General features: G+C 52.1%; 1 protein-coding gene across 2 annotated transcripts; it reads left to right on the forward strand.

Moving 5' to 3' along the window:
- The first annotated feature begins 13,490 nt into the window (after positions 1-13,490).
- On the forward strand, positions 13,491-20,191 carry LOC117644213 (hyccin). Of its 2 annotated transcripts, none has more exons than XM_034383482.1 (9): positions 13,491-13,579; positions 14,250-14,415; positions 14,496-14,630; positions 14,713-14,838; positions 14,926-15,143; positions 15,220-15,354; positions 15,446-15,576; positions 16,137-16,253; positions 17,956-18,557. In XM_034383482.1, the coding sequence occupies exons 2-9, from the start codon at positions 14,266-14,268 to the stop codon at positions 18,555-18,557; spliced, it is 1,614 nt and encodes a 537-aa protein (XP_034239373.1). In that variant the 5' UTR covers positions 13,491-13,579; positions 14,250-14,265. The 2 variants fall into 2 exon arrangements, with proteins under 2 accessions (XP_034239373.1, XP_034239372.1); XM_034383481.1 differs by having other exon boundaries at positions 13,558-13,658; positions 17,956-20,191.
- The last annotated feature ends 179 nt before the right edge of the window (positions 20,192-20,370 follow it).

The following is a 20,370-nucleotide window of genomic DNA, read 5'->3' on the forward strand; positions in this document are numbered from 1 at the left end:
GAGAGAGAGAGAGAGAGAGAGAGAGAGAGAGAGAGAGAGAGAGAGAGAGAGAGAGAGAGAGAGAGAGAGAGAGAGAGAGAGACGCGCTGGCGGCCAAAAAACGCGGCTCGCGGGCAGCGGGCTGACCACGGCAGCCAGACAGGAGAAGAATTTTATCGGCAATTCGGCGGTTGATAAATTCGTTTTATGGCCAGCCCGACCGATGGGGGTGTAGTTTATCCGGGCACAGGCGTTGATAGGCCCGGATGCATCGGAATGGGGTCACTTACGATTTTATTTTTGTTTCCGGAGAGGCGCCTGGCAAAACTACGGGAGATATCCGATCCGAATGTTTGATAACCCAGTGCTGACTTTAGGTTGTGCTGGCGGCCAGATTTCTAGACGCATTTTGAGCTCGAGTCCCATTTACCGACTCTGGAGCTCTAAACGCGTCCGGAATTTTGGCCGCCTCCGCCGGTCCTCTGGCCCACTGTGTTGCCGCAAACTTGGGCGAACGAACAAACAAATGGAACGCCCTCGCGACGCTCGGCGGCACACGGCACGGTGCACGCACGGCCCCAGGTGCAGCGTGCAGCGTGCGTCGCCATTAATTTTCAGTCATCACGCGACACGCCGCGCACCAAGCTGTGTCATCGTAATAAGCGGAGCTAATCACCCCCTCCCCCTCCCCCTCCGCCCTCCCCTTTTACGCACGTGTAGCGAGTAAGTCGTTGATGGCACTTCGTTCATCACGGCACCCCACAGGCCGACCGCGCGAAACTCGAGTGATTCCACTAAGAGATTATATTCCGCGCGGGACGAGCGAGCCGAGCCCCGAACAGGTTGGGAGAACGGAGGAGCCTAATGAGGAAATATTGAACACTTTAATCAACTTCAACCATTTTTTTCTAGCTTTATTTTTTCTTTGCAAAATTTGCACTTTTTACTTTTTTTCATTCTTTTTTATTCGGAAACGGGAAAATTAAGTGTGAAGTGAAACTGTAGAAAATAACTGTCGAGCAGTGCCAGCAATCTGGGCCGTTGGTAGACGCGATGGGCGGGCACTGGGTGGGTGGGTACACCGCGCTGGTACCGCCAGTGCACCGCCCCGGCACCGCCTGGGGAACTGATTTAACGAACTTTCACACAGGTAGCGAGGCTCGCGAGGCTCGCGAGGCTACCGAGGGGTGCGGCGGTACCCGGCCGGTCGCGTGATGCGCGAAGCAGTGCCGAGATTGACCGCCCTTTGTCTCTGTCTCGCTCACTCGGCCGCGGGGGTGCGAGAGAGACGGCGCACCGCTCCGAAGTGCCCTCCCTGCCTGCCGCGGCCTGGCTGCGTGACGTGTCCGCCGCAGTTTGTCGTGAATTGGTCATGCGAGCGGCGCGGCGACGCGGCCGCTCCGGCTTGACCGGCTGCGACCCGTATCGGGCCGCCGCCTCGGTTTTCGGCCGTTTCAAAGTTTTTCGGTTTTTTTGTTTTTTTTTTGAGCAAATGGTACCCCTACTTTTGACGTTCCTGACGGGGCTGAATCATTCCTGGTCTAGCCTATCATGTTCCTGATTAAAACATAAGACATATTAAGGTGTCAGCTAGTTTGTTTCTCATGTTTTTGCGGGGATGGATTTGCCGAAATGAGAGACTTTCACGCGCGACGCTGTGGGGCCCTGGGGCGCGGGGGGACGCGTTCAGGTCTCCACCCCCCGGGGCAGGAAGCAGGTGGGCGTGGGGGCGGCTGGCTGGGCGGCGCAACTTTTGCCGTGCCGTGCCGTGCCGTGCCCGCGCAACACCCCATTTCCCACGTCGCGACAGAGAACCCTCTCCCCGTGTTGCACACCGTGTCATTTCACGGAAGCGACAAGAGTATCGCCGTCCAGATTTGAAGAAAGGCAATAAGAGAAGAAAAGCAAAAAAAAGCAAAGCAAAGTAAGAAGAAAAGTAAGAAGAAAAGCAGGAAGAAAAGTGATAAAAAAAGCAATGTTTATCAATTTTTGAGCAAAACTTTTTCATTTATGTCAAGGAACTCTTCCAAATGCACAAACATCATGAATTTTCGATTGATTTTATTATTGTGCGTACTTCAGACAAATATCTGAATCAGCTATTTTTGTGCCTCCCATACTATTTTGTCGCAGTGTGTGAAGCGTAATCACAGCGTAGTCACCCGAACATATCATAGATGTGATGTCCAGCAACCACCTGCACGCGCAGTCACGCGATGTGGGAGGGTGCTCACCCTCTTCGTGTGTGTGTGTGTGTGTGTGTGTGTGTGTGTGTGTGTGTGTGTGTGTGTGTGTGTGTGTGTGTGTGAAATAGGGGGCGTCCGTGCGAGTGTGTGTCACGGGGAGAGCATTGGTGTTGTTTTTTTTCTGGTTTCAACTTGTACCCTGCTACTCGTCCCTTTCTGCAACCTAAAAAAAGTAGAAAGGCAGCCGTTAAATCGACTAAGTACCTCTCATCGATCTCATTGATTCCCTTTTTTTTCGCTCTGACAGTGATGTGTCTCAGCGAGAACGCTAGAATGTTGCGGCCAGAGAAAAAAGGCGGCGATGAAAGCGGAGTCAACGCGCGGCCTCATCAAGGAAACAACAACAAAACAACTAAAAACGGCGCAATAACAACAACAAGGATTGGATGCTGGGCAAGATTAATGGTGGGAGTCCGTTTAAGTGACTCGGACACGCTCCTCGACAAAGCGGAGCCAAGCGGAGCAGCGCGGTACAGAGGTGATTGTGAGTGCACTCAATGCGTGGGGGCCTAACAGCGCCGCGCCGTGTCTGCCCGCCGGTCTGTCTGCCTGCTGGCCGGCCGACCTGCCCGTCCGCTCGCCGCGCACGCGGACACGGGGAGATTAATTTTCGGAATATGCTCCGCGCGTATGTGTGTATGATGTGGCGCACAGAGACAACGAAACGCAGAGAGTGGAAATCGAACTCTTCGTTTTCGCTGAAAAGTGGTGTTTCTGGTGTATCTTCCCGAGTGCTGCAAGTCACACTCCCCGGAGGTGTCCGCGGGGGGCACGCGTGGGGTAACCGGGGGCGCGCCATGGGGCACGGGGGCACGGTCATTACAACCTGGACATGGCAGTCCGTCCGTCATGCCTGCGGACTGAGAGTCGTTTTCGTCGCTCTGTCTCTCTCGCACTCATGGGGCGTCTCGTATAGGTGCGAGAGGGACAGAGCGACGAAAACGACTCCCAGTCTGCAGGCGGACCAATGAGCGGCGTCCAGACGCCTCGTTACTTTGCTCGGTATTTTATAATATCTTCGCATCACCTTCTTTCCCCACCCTCCAGGCTCCAGACTCCAGGATCCAGGATCCAGACTCCAGACTCCAGACTCCAGGCTCCAGCCTCCACACAGCTTGCATGCAAATGCGATGAGCCTGCGCCGATAAGGCTGCAAGCTGGAGTCATGTGTTGGCATTGTCTGGCTGCGGTGTGGCTGCGGGGCCCACAGTGTGGGCGCTCTGGACCTTTGGGGTGCCGAGGCGCCAAGGCCTTGGGCCCTGCAGGGGTGAGTCCGGGGAACTAGGCTCGGGGTCGCGCGCCCGGAGAGAGGCTAGATCGGCCGGGCCCAGATTGCACTGTACAGTGCGGTGGAGAGGGGGGAGGGGAAGGCCCCGGAAGGGTGTGGAGAATTTGCACGTGGAATGCTATGCGTGTGAAAATCGGAAATCTGGAGACGCTGCGCTTATTGGCTGCACCACCTGCAGAGAGAAAATTGGGCTCGCTGCGACGCGCTGTGCGGTTGTGTGTGGAAGGGGGAGGAAGAGTAGTGCACGCTGACCCACACATAGGCACGGTCACTTACACGCGTACTACTACGCCACCACACACACAAACGCACACACACTCGCGCGCGCATACTCAGCCGCCGCGTGTGCAAATTTCTGTCCATAACGTGGCATTACAAACAAGGGTGGTGGCAGAGGCTATCAGACTACAGTGCAGCAGGGCTCGGCCCGGCCGCCGCTGCCACGGCCCCGCATTCCTATCTGCGAGGCACGCCAACTACCCCAAAGGCCTAAAGGCCCCCGGCAAGCACGAGGCGGCTCAGACGAACAAATAAAATTAGCGGCGGCTCAGAAATTTGGTCGAGGCCGCCGTCGAGGCCGCCGTCGAGGCCGCCGTCGAGGCCGCCGTCGAGGCCGCCGTCGAGGCCGCCGTCGAGGCCGCCGTCGGGGGCCGCCGAGGCCGCCGTCGAGGCCGCCGTCGAGGCCGCCGTCGAGGCCGCCGTCGAGGCCGCCGTCGAGGCCGCCGTCGAGGCCGCCGTCGAGGCCGCCGTCGAGGCCGCCGTCGAGGCCGCCGTCGAGGCCGCCGTCGAGGCCGCCGTCGAGGCCGCCGTCGAGGCCGCCGTCGAGGCCGCCGCGACGCACTGCGTTACGTTTCTATTAACCCTCTGGGGCCCCGTGGCCCTTCCCGTCCTACCCCTGCCCTCGATAACCGGCGGCGCTTATGTGGCCGTTAGCGCGGAGACGGCCGCGACGCCGCGACGCCGCCGCCAGGCCTGCGAGGCCATGCCTGCGAGGCCATGCGGCGCACCCTCCAAATTAACCCTTTATGTGTGCGCGCGGGGTGGCGAGGGGCCACGGCGTGCCCTTTGCTGTTACGGCTTGTTGCTGTACACCGTGTTGTTGTTGTTGTTTGCGGAGTGGCGGTAACCGAGGCGGTAACGCAGGCCGCGGCCTTTGCCTCACCTTCTGTTCCTGCCTTCTAGTCTAGTCGGGGACCGTTCGCGGTGATACTACCTCTCCAGGCACTGCCCCCATTTTCGACACGGATTCGTGATTCAACCACCCCGCCCTCGTTTGCTCGCCTGTGAGGACTTTGAGGAGGCTCTGGCTGGGCGAGCGCGCCGCCGAGCACTTAGCCTCGCTCAAACACGGCAGCGGCGTAGCACTCCGCAGCCATCGGGCAGGGTCAAACTGACCGCCACTGGATTAATGAAATTCCTGGCGCCCGGCAGGTGGGCTGGTTTACGACACGCAGGAATGGCGCGAACAACGTCCGAGCGCGCTGTCTCTCTCGCACCCAGTGCGCTAGTCCTGCACTGCCCCGTGGGTGCGACAGAGACGCGACGAGGCGACGACCCTTCGGGATGAGCCAAAGGGCCGGCCCTGGCAGCCCTATGCAGACTGATTCCGCGAGCGTCGCTCTGTCTCTGTCGCACCCGCACGCGGCCGCACGCGGCGCCCCGCGAGTGCGAGAGAGACAGAGAGCTGCTAAAAGGACTCTCGGAATCGGTCTGCTGTCGGATCGCCAACCCCAGTGGCACTTACCACCCCGTTAACACGCGTGGAATGTCTAATTGGCCGTGGACGAGCCACAAAGCCGCGTCGTCCGCCAGTCCGCCCGTCCGCCCGTCTGTCTGTCTGTCTGTCTGTCTGTCTGTCTGTCTGTCTGTCTGTCTGTCTGTCTGTCTGTCTGTCTGTCTGTCTGTCTGTCTGTCTGTCTGTCTGTCTGTCTGTCTGTCCGTCTGTCCCTCTGCCCGTCCGCCTGTCTGTCTGTCCGTCCGCGGCTCCGCCCCAGAACAGCGAAACTTCACGCGACAAAAAAGAAAACGCGGTGCCGGCCTAATCAGTCACAGTTGATGAATCGCGGAGTGGCTGGCTCGGCTCGGCGCGTCTCGGCTCCGGTTTCGGCGCGGGGATGATAAAATAATCGCCTTTCCGCCTCAGAGATCAACCAACCTGCTCAAGCCCACAGAGAGGGGCAGAGAGAGGGGGGGGGGGGAGAGGTTCGGGGCTGCAACCCCCGCCCTCCTGCGCGGCCCTGCGCGGTGCCCACCAAGGCGCAGAGGCCGTTTGCCTCCATCGCCACGGCGCGGTGCTCCAGTGGTGTTCCAGCAGTGCTCCAGTTCCCGCGGGACGTCATTAAGGGCTTCGCGACGTCCTCTCTGGAAGCGGCTCACCTTCCAGGTCCACCACACTCACACACGCACACACACACAGAGGCAGTCAGGCCGGCGGCGGGGGAAGCAGGGTCGTATCGGAAAATTTGGGGGGGGGCGGGGTTCAACCCAGCAATGCTTCATGTGTGTGTGTGTGTGTGTGTGTGTGTGCGTGTGCGTGTGTGTGTTTGTGTGAGAGAGAGTGTGTGTGCGTGTATCCGCCTGTTGGTGTGTCTCAGTCTGCCAGTGTGTGCGTGAGTGTGGGCGCGCGGTAATGTTTGACTACGCCGCTACCCTTCTTCTTTCCGTCGCGCTGCGCCGCGCCGCGCCACGCCGCCAAGACAGCGAGTCTCCGATTCCTGTTTGGCCGCGCTCGTGTTTGTCTTGAGGCGCAGGCAGCGCAAACACACTCCTGCAAATGAGGTGGCAAGCAGACTGCCTGCAGACTGATTCCGAGAGTCGCTCTGTCTCTCTCGAACTCATGGGGCGGCCCTCACAGGGGCGAGAGAGACAGGAACGACGCTCGGAATCAGTCTTCTGGCTGCCTGTTTGGGGGAGACTCTGGGGGAGACGAGGCACGGGGCACCAGATAGGGGCGCGCTCTCAGACACACCACCAGCTCCAGAGAGAGCGCCGCAATCAGCAGGCTGTCCTTGTCCTATCACGAAATTCAAGAACAACGCCTGCAGGCATCGTGGTCCGTTAGGGCAGGAACGTCAGGGCAGGTCGAGTCTGGTCGCCAAGTCAGGCCAGGCCAGGTCAGGGTAGCTTAGCTACGGCACGGTGTAGAGAGAGAGAGCCACCCCGAGAGTCTACACCGAGGTTAGGTTACCCTCCTTGAAGCGGTCGAGTACCGACCGAAGTGAAACAGCCCCTCTGCTCTCGGCCAAATGGAATCAGCAGACTGATTCCGCGAGTCGTCTTCGTCGCTCTGTCTCCCTCGCACTCGAGGGGCGTCCCGTGTGGGTGCGAGAGAGACAGAGGCGCGAATCAGTCTGTGTGTCGCGCCACAAGCGCCGCGAGCCCCAGCCGCAGCCATCGGCGTAAAAAAGAACAGGGGGAGGGAACTCACAAAAAAAAGGAAAACACTCCGTCTGACCCCGCCCCGCCCCGCCCCGCGCCGCCCCGCCTCCCCGCAGTGTTAAATCCGGCGCTAAAAATGGCAAGCAGCGGCAAGCGGCCGCAAACACGAAATAGGGAACGGGCAGTGGGGACACTGCTGGCCTGTCACTTACTCTGATTGGAGAACAGCCCAGCCGCGGTCCGAGCTCACCTCCGGGCTGGGACTGCCGTTCCGGGAGTCGTTTTCGTCGCTCTGTCTCTCTCGCACCTGTACGGCGGGCCGCGTGAGAGCGAGAGAGACAGAGCGACGGAAACGAAATCAGTCTCCTCCCCGTGCCCGCGGCCTGCGGTCCCAAGAGGTCCTTCATCCCTTGGATCTCCCATCCGCCCACAACGCGCGAAGAAAGGACAGTATTAGCCTGGACGGTTCTGTGGCTAGTTTATAATTTTTACAAGCAGAAAATTCGCTATCCGCTGAGAAAATGTGGAGCTGTATGAACGATGTCCCAGTCTCAACTCTCAATTTTCGTTAGTTTTTGACCGTGTCGCAGTCGGTGCGCACGGAGTACGCGGGCAGGGCAGTCACTAGAGAGGGCAGTCCATTGGTCGGGCCGAACGACTCCGGTCTGTCGTTGCGTGGCTGTCTCTCTCGCACCCCTACGAGGGCCGCGCCGTGCGTGCGAGAGAGAGAGAGAGACAGAGAGAGAGAGAAGGGACCTCGGCCGGCAGGCGTCACACACACTGCAAGGGGCCGGGCTTTTAGCCTCTGACCTCGCCAGTCATTTATTTGGCCAGCATTACTTTTAGGGTCGGCGCCAAAAAAGAGCAAAAAGGGCAGCGCGAGGGAACAAAAAAAAAGGAGCGTGACAAAAACACGGTCCAGCAGATCGGCAAGAAGGCTTTTCTCGCCACCGGATTTCATTTGCGCCTTGCGGGCCAATCGCATTTGTTGCTGGCCGTCTGGTGCCTTCTGCCGGCCGTCAGGGAAAGGGGGGGGGGGGAGGGGGGGGGGGGAAGGGGAGTAAGGGTAGGGGGTGCTGGTGTGGGTGGGGCACAAGCGGCAGGGTGGTACCCGCCCCGCATCCCAAACGACAAAAATACATGAAAGCGACAAAAATGTCTCCGCTTCGCACGGTCCTTCGCACTCGCGGCCCCGCAGCGCGCCAAAACCTCGCCTCGAAACGTATTGAGACATCAAAGCGGGAGGGAGTTTTGACCGACATATGCGGCTCGGGCTGGGCGCGGGTATTGTTGGGGGCGATTCGCAGGCCGCTCACGAGTGCACCCTCGCGCTGCAGGCTGACTCCGAGAGTCACTCTGTCTCTCTCGCACTCACGGGGCGTCCCGTAAGGGTGCGAGAGAGACAGAGCGACGAAAACGGCAGTCGGCTGGCGGAGCGGGCGGAGCGGGCGGCGCCTTGCCTCGGCAGTGCAGGCGCTGCGACGTGGTATTGCGGACGCAGCGCACATACGCGATTTCCACCGCCACCCCGCCTCGCCTTTCCTCGCGGTTGACACGCGCAAATTGATAAACAGCGACACGGAGAAGTGGCGGCCTGGCGGCGCCGCCGCGGCGCTGCACTGTGGAACGGGGCAGAGCGCAAAAACGGTCCGGACCAGGAAGCACACTGTGGCGGCTCCCGGCGGCGCCACTCTGAATCAAGCGAGCAGGCCTCGGTCGCCGAGTGTCGCGGAGTAATCCTGTGGGTTTCATTAAACGGGACGAGATTTCCCAGATCCCCGGTGCAGCGGCGCGGAACGCTTTAGAAAAGTGTTGACAATGGTTCGAGCCCCGCTGGGGCGTCGCTGGGGCCTCGGCGTCGCTGCAGACTGATTCCGAGAGTCGTTTTCGTCGCTCTGCCTCTCTCGCACTCATGGACCGTCCGGTGTAGGTGCGAGGGAGACAGAGCGGCGAAAACGACTCTCGGAATCAGTCTGCTGTGGCCGGAAGCGGGAAGCGGCCCCGTCGCGGACGGCTGTGCCTGCTTGTGGCCCCGCCGGGGGTTCAGCCTGCAGCCCGAGAGTCTCGAGTCGCCGCCGCCGCGCCCCCCAGTGCCCCACCGCTCGCCATCACCCCGAATCGAAGCGGATGGGATGCCTACCCATCAGGCGCCATGGCAGCACACTGTATGGCTTTTCATACACTTTCCACACAGGCACACACGCGCACGCGCACACACACACACACACAGAGAGAGAGAGAGAGAGAGAGAGAGAGAGAGAGAGAGAGAGAGCGATGGAAATGTGTTGCTTTTGCAGTGCCGTGTATTCCATATTCCTGATATGCATCCGTGAGCACGTGACAGGCCGGCCACAAAAAGTGGAGGAAATCGAGTTTCTTGGTCCGCGTCTCGCCGCCTCGCCTCGCCGTCAGTGTAGGCCCTGCGCCGCGCGCCCTGCACGCGTCGCATTGTCGGAGGCGAAGATAGGGACCCCGCACATTCCCTTTTTTTGTTCACAGGAAAATTCCGAGCGCCGAAAACGCGTTTGAATATTTTTGGCTGCCTGAAACACGTTGTGAAATTTGTTCGGTTCAGTAATTAGGTGTCTCATGCCGGGACGCAGCACGCTTTTCCGCGGTGGGTTTGGTGGCCAGCGTGCCGCCCCCACCGCGGAGGCCGTCCCCCGCCACGCCCCCACCCCGCCCCCACCCCGCCCCCACCGCGCCGCGGCGCCACTCCTCACACCTGCCGGTTGCCATGGCGACGCCGTCATAAAAAAAGTCGGCCAGGTGATGTGATTGGTGGTCGCCTGGCCGCTCCCTCCTTGGAGCGCCTCGCAAGACTCCGCGGACCTCGCGGCCCCGCGGCCATGGCAGCACAGTGGGCCAGACGGGCCAGGAACTCTAGACGCGTTTCGAGCTCCAGAGTCGCTAAGCAGGACTCGAACCGAACGAGTGACCCTGCCAATGGATTCCTCGTTCGGAGAGCAATCCATTGGTGGGGTCACACGTTCGGTTCCAGTCCTGTAGAGCGACTCTGGAGCTCAAGAAGTCCGCGGTTTCGACCGCCTCCGCCGGTCTTCTGGCCCACTGTGTACCGCCCTCTCCACCGCCCTGCTTTGCCGGGCTGGGCCGCTGGGCCGCCCAGACCAGCCCAGACAAATGTCTGCGTTTAAAAAATACCACAATACTATGATGAATGTGGGCGGTGGCGGCGTGGCGCGTCCCCAGCGGTCCCCAGGGCGCGGCGCTGCGTCCGAGGGGCGCGGTGCGCGGCCCTGCGGACTGACTCCGAGTGTCGTTGTCGTCGCCCTGTCTCTCTCACTCCTACGGGTGACGCCCATGAGTGTGAGTGAGACAGAGCGACGAAAGGGACTCTCGGAGTCAGTCTGCGGGGTGGACGTCCAGGCCGGCGCCGCCGCTCGCCGCCGCTCGTCCAGAGCCCCGCGCCGTCGCGAAGGCAGCCTAGCCTCCCGAAGGGGTGGGCGCGGCGCGGCGTCGGCTCGGATGATAGATCGCTAATTTAGCGGGTATAGTTTGAGCTTGTCCTGCAGGCCGGCTCCAAATACTGCGTCGCTTCGTCTCTCTCGCACTCATGGGCCGCCCCGGGCCCCGTAGGCGTGCGAGAGAGACGGAGTATGGCGCTCTCACCGTTCGGGATCATCAGCCTCCTGCCTGAACCCGCCTGGGACTCCACTGCGACTCCACTGGCCGCTCTCTCTCTCCCTCTCATGGACTCGCCGCAGCTGAGCCCTGTGCCGGACAACCGCAATGTGTGTTCCACATTCTCGAAAAACATGCGACGGCCGCAAAAAACAAAACTCGAAAAATAAAGTAAAACACCTGGAATTATATAAATTTTCCAAAACATTATTGCTACGTATGACGTGTGACCTACAGAGCTCGGAAGAGTCAACTCTCCTGGCAGTGCAGTGGCAGTGGCCCCGCCGCTACGCGCTGCGCGTTGTGCGCTCCGCTTCAGCGAATGACAGGTCTATGATGACGTCTCAACCTCCCCAGCGGGCCCTGCCGGCCCTGCCGGCCCAGCGGAGGGGAGGTGCCGGACATATCTATCAGGCTATCAGTGCACCAGGACTCGCCCCATGGCTGGCGCCTCGCTGGCGCCTCGCTGGAGCCTCACTGGAGCCTCACTGGAGCCTCACTGGAGCCTCGCCCCCAGGGTCCTGGAAGGCTCTGGACGGTCCTGGACGGCTAGTCCGGCCGGGCCTGTGCCGCGCCGATCGGCAGCGATACGGCCTGGGACTTCCCTCTCTCGCGGATTCATTGACTCCCAATGCGTTTTTCTGGAACTAAAAAAAATAATAATGAAAATTGACCTTTTTCGCCTATCAAAAACCAACGCCGGAATATGGGAGGAAAAAATGTTGCCGTTTCAGATAAACGTCTAGACAAGGAGGGCATAAAAAAAAAAACGAAGCTCAGTCACACCGCTATGGGGTGTCAACCACTCAAGTCGTTTTGGCGACCGTCAGGGCAACTTTGTTTTCAGCATTCACCCTCATTTTATTTACTTCCAGTGGGCCTTCCCTCCCTCCGCGCTCTCTCACTCTCTCCGTCTCTCTCGCTCCCGCTGATATCGCGCGTCTTCGACAATCTTCTTTATTGTCTTTCCGTGTCATATTCCCGCGGGTCGAGGTGCTGGCGAGTTTGAGGTTTGTGTGCGGGGGAGGGAGATAGTGTGTCTGAGAGAGAGGGAGAGAGAGAGAGAGAGAGAGAGGGAGAAGGGCGTCAGGCCGAGAATTGAGGGAAAAAGTAGTGCCTGCCACGTAAGGGGAAGGAGGCCATTGGTATTATGTCGCGGATAAGGAAGTTGTAAGGGACAACAGCTATCTTTTTCCTCGTTTTTTTATTCCCCGTCATCGGAAACTGACCCCATATCTCCGACATCGTTTTCCCGAACGCATTTACTCACTGCTCGTTCACTCCCTCACACACAGTCTCACATACAGAGTATTCTTTGCAAAATTCTTGATAAAAATATATTGCCTACGTAAAATTACGGATCGCCACATTTTAAAGGAGGTCTCCGTTTTCCCTGGCAGTCTCGGCGTTTTTTTCCACCGTTCCTTATCTTTTCAGGGTTTTTGCCCCGGCGGTGCCGATAGGCTAGCTCGATCCTCAGGTCCTAAGCCGCCCCTACCAGCTCCCTGCTCCGCGGCGCGCCAAGCTGCGACCGAAATCTAAATGTTTCCAGTCTAAGTGAGAGAACAGGATGCGGCGGGGGAGGGGGGGGGTCTGCCCCGTCGTCGCGCTGACTGACGGAGACGGAATTCACCCCACGGGAAAAGAACAGAGAACAGCGCGGCAGCACGACGACGACTCTCAAAATGCCACCTTTTTTTTCATGCCCCGTAGCGCCTCTTTTTCATTCGTCTTTTTTTTCCTTTTCCTCGTCCTGCGGTCGCTCTGTCGCTCGGTCGCTCCCTTTCATTTACATAGTCATCATTCTTGCTGTCACCGAGATTATGTCAAGCAGTCGCACGGCGATAGCACCAAGGGCCCCGAAGGGCCGCCAGGGGCCGCGAGGATCTGCAAGCAGGGCGAAGCAGGGCGCACTTCCGGGCCGCTCTGTCTCTCTCGCACCCCAGCGGCTCGCCCCGTGAGCGCGACAGAGACAGAGGGAGGGCCAGCGTCCCACGACCGGCGCGTCGCACGGTGGGCTAGAAGACCGGCGCCGGCGGCCGAAACTCTAGACGCGCTTTGAGCCCTAGAGTCGGTAACCAGGGCTCGAACCGAACGTGTGATCCCACCGGTCTTCTGGCCCACGGTGCGTCGCCCTGCGGGGCAAGATGGCGCCGCGCCGCGTAGCGCCGCGGGCCGCGGGGAGTGTCGACGGAGACGAGCGGCGCTACCCCGCGAGCGAGGGACTCTCGGGGGAAGACTGGCGTCGCGCGCGGGGTAGCGCCGGCACGACCGCAACCCCGTCCCCTCCGCTTCTCGTATTTACGGTCCCACTACACGCTGAAAGGATTTCTCTGAATGTGTCTGTGACGGTTCAGGTGACTTATGACCGATTTAGGAGGTGACGAACCTGAGTTAAAAATTCGCTTCGGGGACGACGCCCTGTAAAAACCAAGAGTCCTTCCCCGAGAGTGCTTCGGCTGCAGTCGATTTGTGCGGTGATGATGAGGTGGAATGCGGTAGGGCTGGGTTCAATACTCGTCGAGGTGCTTGATTGACGTGAGGAGAGGGGGGGGGGGGGGAAGGCGACGTGAGTGAGTATCTCCCGACACCGCTTGCAATCGCGCCACGCGCGTAGCTGCATTCCTGGTGTGTGAATCATACCTAGGACCGCGTCAGACCATGTGTTAATTACTGTCGACCCTCAATGATTCGACCAGAAGCGTGTCCCTTTATCAATTCTTTAGTTTCGAATTTTAGGCCGTTGGCAGGGTCTTTCTGATAGACGCCTGCCATCAAAGCAAGTAAAGTAAACATAGATGCAGTGAAAAGGGCCAGAAAATAAGGGCCAAATGCTTTGAAAATGCCCCTGCAATTTACCCTCTTCTTCTGATGAATGAACGACGCTTCTGTGGAGATTGTGCTCCGCGTGAATTTAAATTTGGCGCCAAGCGTTAGCGCCTCTTGTTTCCGGTGTCTTCTCTGCCTGCTGCCTGGCGCTCTCAAAGAGGGTTTCCGGTGCGGATCCCCGTCTCACAGCCCAACTTAATTTTCGTCTGCTGTGGAGGTTCGTGTCGTTGGGTGTATGGATGAATCGTTGATATCGTCGATCATTATTGATTATATTCATCGTGGGAGTGAGAACAGTATGATTCTATTTATGCATACAAGTTCTATTCAGGCTGGTTCTTGTGACCTAAAGTGTGAAACCTGTTACTGGCAAAAGCAACTATTAGGTCGATGAACAAACTGAGGGACCTATTTCCCACCAGTTGACCTGGACTTCTAAACCAAAGCATTGCCCAGAAATCCATTGTTGTGGACCTCCCAATGAGGAAATAACTAAATTGTTGTCTTTTAATCAGACCCTTTGTAATTTTTCATTGATAGAGAACGCCACCTGTCTACATTTTGGAACTTTAGGGTGGTATTTACATAACCCTACACATGATCTGTCATCAATTTTGGGGTCCAACAAGTATAACTGCAATTATTGTGCGGTTTTTTTTTTCGATTGCCCTCCTATTTGTTTGGACTTTGGAATCGTTATCTATATTCTTGTTCATTTCATAGTACAAGTTACCTAACCTTCATAACATTGCTCTGCCCAGTACTGATATTTCTACTTTATGTTGCTTTTACCTCGTTTCCTCATCAAAAAAATCCAATGTTTTGAAGTGAACTGACGCATTTGTGTGGCCGCTCTGAGTTTTGATGATTGTCATCCTGTTTCACAGAAAGTGATGAGTCAACATGACAGAACAGCTGGTTCGTGAATGGCTTTCTGATTATGCTGCTCTTAGTCCAGTCGAGGCACATACCTTCGTAGCTTCCTTAGAACATAATCAAGAACTGGTCTCTTCTATTTATGCTGTTCTTGAGGGTCGTGACCATTATCAAAAAGTAAGGCTTCATTTTGTTTTTGTGTTGCGTTAAGTTAATTAGTTTCTTCTCTTACACTAATTTTCTGTATTTTTTAATAGCTTATCGACCCAGTGTGTAACCAGCTGTTTGCATTTTATCGTTCAAAAGAACCAGAACTTCAAAAGTTCTCACTCCAATTCATACCAACTCTTGTCTATGTGTATCTCAACGCTGTAGCATGTGGGAAAAAGAAGGTAACGTCTTTGGCATTAATATTAATCTACACTGTAAAAGTGCCATAGCAATAAAACTAACTGTGTTTTAACTGTCTTACAGAATTGTTGGAGTCTAGAGACTCTTCTTATTGGAATTTACAACTTGGAAGTTGTGGATGAATCAGGAGAGCCGAAGGTAGTTTCATTTCGTTTACCATCATTAGCACAATCATCAATCTATCATGAGGTTAGTTAAGCTGGTGGCTCTGTTTGCGCTTTGTTTTTTGCTGTCTTTATTGACTTAAAATTAATGTGTGTTCTACTATTTTTGCAGACAATGCACCTGGACCCAGCTTCTCTTACACAAAAAGAACTGCGTCGACTTGAGGAATGTAATATCAGGCTAATATCATGGGGTCCACTACCACAAATAGAGTCTCTAAATGCTCAGAACAGACTAAAGACTATGACTGCTCTACTATTTGTCTTCAATCGCAACTTAAGCAGATTCCATAAGTCTGCCCTTGAGAAGCTTTGTAGGGTTTCTTCAAAGTAAGCATGTTTGCAAACAAATTTTAACAGTGTTTTTAAATGTTCCATTCTACATTTAAGAGTTGTGTTGTTGTAGGATTACTGCACAGGGCTTTACTCGGGTGAGCAGTCACCCAAGTTCCACATCGCTGTCACCTCAACGTCCTCCTCCACGCATACCAGTATCCTCTCAATTTTTGTTGGAACTGCTCCACGCAATATACTTTGCTATGTAAGTAGATTTGTGAAACCAATCTGTCTTTATACATGTTTCCTTACTTTAACTAATATTTGATTTTTATCTTGACCTTTGTTTACATCAGGTTTAATGAATTCAGCTCAATAGCTGTGCAGGCATTGGAAGATGTACACTTTAGAGGCTGTTATGAGTGCCTTCCTGACATTATACTTGTATCTGGAGCTATCCGTAACTCTATCAAGGATGCTCCATCAGGTAACCTAATTTTTCATCCTCTTATACTGATTCTCTGGTCAAGATCCCCTTCAAATTGTCTGACAATACTCTCCCTAAACATTTTGAGATTTTCCCCATTACTACTAATGTTCTGACCAGAGATGGTGGAAGCTGACTCTGCTTGTGAAGAACTGTCTGTGGTTGCAAGACACTCTGTCGCTACCAATGAGAGCTATGTTAATGTATGGCAGTCTCTCGATGAAGTGAAAAGTGCCTGTGAGGAAATTAAATGTGTCAGAAAACGCATTGTGCAATCCATTGATGAAGCAACTGCGAATTTTGTGCACATAGTGACCATATTAGAAGCCCAAGACCCTAAAGAAAGTGAGCTATAGGTAACAGCCTATATCTATGAAAGAAGGGTGCTGAAGTCTTATTGCCTTATGAAGGCATTGAACTTGTCGCTTTTTCCTTTTCGTCAAATATCCAAACAAAAACTGTTGGAGTTTTGGACTGTTTGTGTAACTGATTTGGGAAGGAAGAAACTTGTGTGCTTTGCGTTGCTTCTTATGTTTTATTACAATCATTCTGTATTTTAGGTCAAGCACTGGATGGCCCTATGGGAATAAGTATGGCTGTCTCTCCCTCTACAAACACAGTGACAGTTTCTAAATCGATGATCACAAATGCATCATTCAGGACAAAGAAGTTACCAGGTATGTCACCCATGAGTGTAGAAATAGTTCTTGGTTCCAATTTTGACAGGATTGGCCTACTGGTATTTTCAACCCCATTTTCTTCAACCCCCCAAAAAGTGTATTTTGTACAAGGTGTCAGTTTTCAATTTTTAATTAGGTTGTTTTAATAGCATGTTAGTTATACTTTTTGCCTGGTTTGTTTTTAAAAAATTAAAAATTTGCTACTAACTATTTAACAGCTTGTAGTGATTTGCCTTGTGCAAAACATAAAATTTCTCTATTCATTATATCATTTTGTTTATGCATGCAGAAACCTTTTGGACAGTTTATCATCATGGCTCAAGGGTATACTTTACGGATTGATCCCCTCATCAGACAATGATCATTCAGCTGCTTTTTTTTTTTTATTAAATGTCAACTAGACTCATTTCTTTTCTTTTCCTTTACTAAAATTCGTTGTTTATTTTTTCGCATGTGCTCATTTGTACTTTTAATTTTGTGGGAACATCATAAATTTTTCAATAGCTCCTGCTATTTTATAGTAGTGCCCATGAATTCTTTTTTATTGATTTGGTTTCTTCTTTACCTACATCTTGCTCTTATGCATTTTTAGCCTGTACAAATGGTATTTTTGGTCTGTTTAACTATGTATTTGGTCTGATTGCGCACGCTGCATGTGTCCCTCTTCCTCAACTACATTATAAGATGACCTTGAGGAGGACCTTGGTTCAAGTCATTCTCCAAACCAACACGAGTTAATGTTAAACCAACAACGCAAGGGAAGCCTTGAAGTAAGCCCTGACATGCCCTTGCGCCCTGCAAGACATCGCAAAGGCAGAACCTGGAGATATTCAACCAAAATATCTGTAGAAGAAGAGGCTACTGAGAGCAAATTAGTTGAGGAAAAAGAACGTAAAGCATCTCCAAAAAAGGCATCATCTCGTAGGGGAAGCAGCAGTCGCAGTGGAACCAATTCTCCAAATGCCTGCAAAAGCGTTGGAGATTTTTCTTCGCCAAGTAAAATCATACTGAAAGAAAATGGGATTGTATCTCTAGAAAGGAGCAGCCCTCAGTCACCCAAACTGAATGAGGTGGTTCTGAGAGATATACCTGACTCAAGATCTCCATCTAAGTCATCTAATCGAATGAGTGCTGGTGCTCGTTTGTTTAAATTGTCTGAAGAGGAAATTGTAAGCTATGACAAGGAAAGAGGACACTTAACTAGTGGTCGTCCTGCTAGCATAAGTATTTCTCCTTGCCAAGAGAAATAAATTACTGAAGAAAAATGTAGTTTGGGCTTGTTCGGATAATTTAATTAGTTAATTTGAAGGTAATACGAGTGTAGCTAAATTAGCTCAGAGGCATCTGCACAAACATAGAGGGCACTTAAGCACTTGAGTAAGGTCATAACTGTCGGTTATGCATGTTCATGTATGTTTTAAAATTGTTGGAAGCACAACGCTGTTTGAGAATAGCCGTACTCTGTCACCATTGTAACACTATATTTACCCACTCCACTACAGTCTGCTTTCTTTTAACTATTACCATACATTTTTAACAAATTCTATGGTTCAAAATTGAATCATTCTTACAAATTAAATTTATTTTACTTCACATTTGCACAGCTTTGATTCCAATTCCTTCATTTTTTCCTGTTGGCACATTTTTTTTTTCCAAAAGGAGTGAAATGTGACACTGAAAGTGATTTCTTGTGTTACAGATGACATCCCTATCCAGCAGCCTGTTGATGGATCAGCAGCAGATGTGAAGGATCCTAAAAATTTAATGTCCATATCAGAGGAAAAAGAGGATGACAATACTGGTGCTGGCGGTACATCGGGACCTGAGAGGTTGACCCCACGGGGTAGTTCTCTTCGAGCTCCAGGTGGCATGAGTTTGCCGAAGCTGCCAAATTTACAGGCATTGGTAGGGAAAAGAGGGCGCAAGGAAGGCAGTCAAGAGCGCAAAGTAACTCCTCCCCAGCAAAGTAAGAGCTCTGCAAAACTTCCAGTCTTGAATGGGGATTCATTTGAGCTTGATAGTATGCGAAAAAGAGGTAACTCTGAAAATGGAGGACTCATGATGGATGATGGTGTTGCTTCAGTCGATTCGATTGATAAAAATTCGGCAGGTAGTGTTGAAAACATCCTCAATAATGGAGGACCTCCGAGTGATTCAGGTTCGTTCATGACTGTTGATTCGGGTGACACTGTTGATGGTGACATGGGCACACCGAATAGCTCTGCAACTCCTCTTTTAGGCCGGAAAAACAATACAGTTGAAATGGAAAACCGTGGATCTTTGCAGGTTAGCACAGTGTGAGCCTTTAGTTAGGTAGAGAAAAGAAATGCTGGTGTGCCCTTCTTAAATTACTTGGTGCCAATTTACTTCCATTACACGTTGTAGTATTAAACCATCATGCTCTCCTTGATTTTTTTAAAGTTAGTTATTGTTTGTTGATTTTAGGCTGCCATAAGAATATATTTGAACACATCCTCACAAAAAAACAAAACATGGGATACTGCATATGAATGTGTAAGGAGGCGCATTTATGGATGTTGTGTTTTTATATGCTTTAGTAGGTGGTATGTTAAGAGCACATTTCACATTGCTCAATTAATACCTTTCACGTGTGTAAGTTACATTTCAGTTCCCGACTTGGAAAAATAGTGGTTGCTTTTGTATTGTTGTTTGTTGTCTAATTTCCTTGATTTGAAGTAATGTTGGTTGGTTCAGTGCCTAGTTTGCAAGGATCTATTCCTTAAAATAAAGTTTGATTTTGTTTTACTAATTGTAATATGTGGTAGAGTTGTTGTACTTGCCATATGGGAAGAATTTAAGAGGTGGACTGATGTCCAATGCATTCTGATGAATTGTTTGTTGTAAAACATTGCAGCCATTCAATCCATGACAAAGTATTTGGGACTATTGTAAGCTTTCAGTCTCAACATAGCTTTCTTTGGGTTCCCAACAGCTTTTCCTTGCATTATACGAACAAATTGGAACCTTTAATTTAATAATGTAAAATTATAATAAATAGGCCGAGTGTTTGTTCACTCTTAAGTATTGTAGTAGAGTAGAGACCTGGATTGGGTTGGATTGAACACCAATCCAGGGCTCTCTTTTATAACAGTTTGTTGACTGGAAGACTGTTATTTGTTGAATTGAATTGCTATGTGTACATTCTAGTACTGTTTTAGTGTTAGCCCAGTTGGAAACATGTTTTAGATGATGTTGAGAGAAATTGTTAATTCGTAAAGAGAATGTTTCCAAGTGGGCAAACACTTCACATTCCCTTTTAACCATGTATGGCTTTGTTAACTTAGTACATTCATCTCCATGTTCAAGATGTTTAACTTTGGAAAGTGTATTTTTCAATGTTTGTTTTAATTATAAATTAACTACATATTACATCCTCATGATCAGCTAACTCCAATATTTTATTTCATATTCAACAAGTATGTAAACTGAATTTGCCTCATAGTCAGTCTTCAGTACCTGTATTCTCCCATACTGTCATGTTAGAAATGGCCAGAGGAGAACATTTCTAAATGGTTTTCATTACATATTGGAAATCATCTTCCTAGATGCTGCTACTTTCTCAAATTAAATGCAAGAGACTTCTGAAAATATGGTATCTGTTTTTTTCTACTTCGTCTTGAGAAAACTTGTTACAAACATGGCAATGATGTCCCCTTGTTTCCCTATCTTCTATTCATCTACTGTATGTACCATTTATATCTTATTATGCCCACGTTATTGCATGCATGTACCAGGAGTAAACCAGATTTGATTCATTTCTTGAAATGATGACCTCCTGAAGTACTTTAATAACTTCCAGTAATATAAATGTTTTATAGGTGTCAAGCAAGCAGTTATGTGATGCAATTACTTTTAGAAGCATGTTGCTAATTGTATGATTAAATACCAATCAGGCTTTTAGCCAGTGGCTATGATTGCTGTGTTTGTTTACTTTGTAAATATGTGTGTTTGTGAGACTTGGACAAGGTATTATTGTAAATGTGGGGGAAACAAATTTTTGAAAGTTATATTGATGGAAAGAATACTTTGTTCATCATGTCATGAAGTTACAGTGTGTAGGTTGTGACTTCTCTTTTGTGTGCTTGTGGGTAAA

The sequence above is a fragment of the Thrips palmi genome, unplaced genomic scaffold (assembly GCF_012932325.1).
Source record: "Thrips palmi isolate BJ-2018 unplaced genomic scaffold, TpBJ-2018v1 HiC_scaffold_18, whole genome shotgun sequence".
Taxonomy (NCBI): Eukaryota; Metazoa; Arthropoda; class Insecta; order Thysanoptera; family Thripidae; genus Thrips; species Thrips palmi.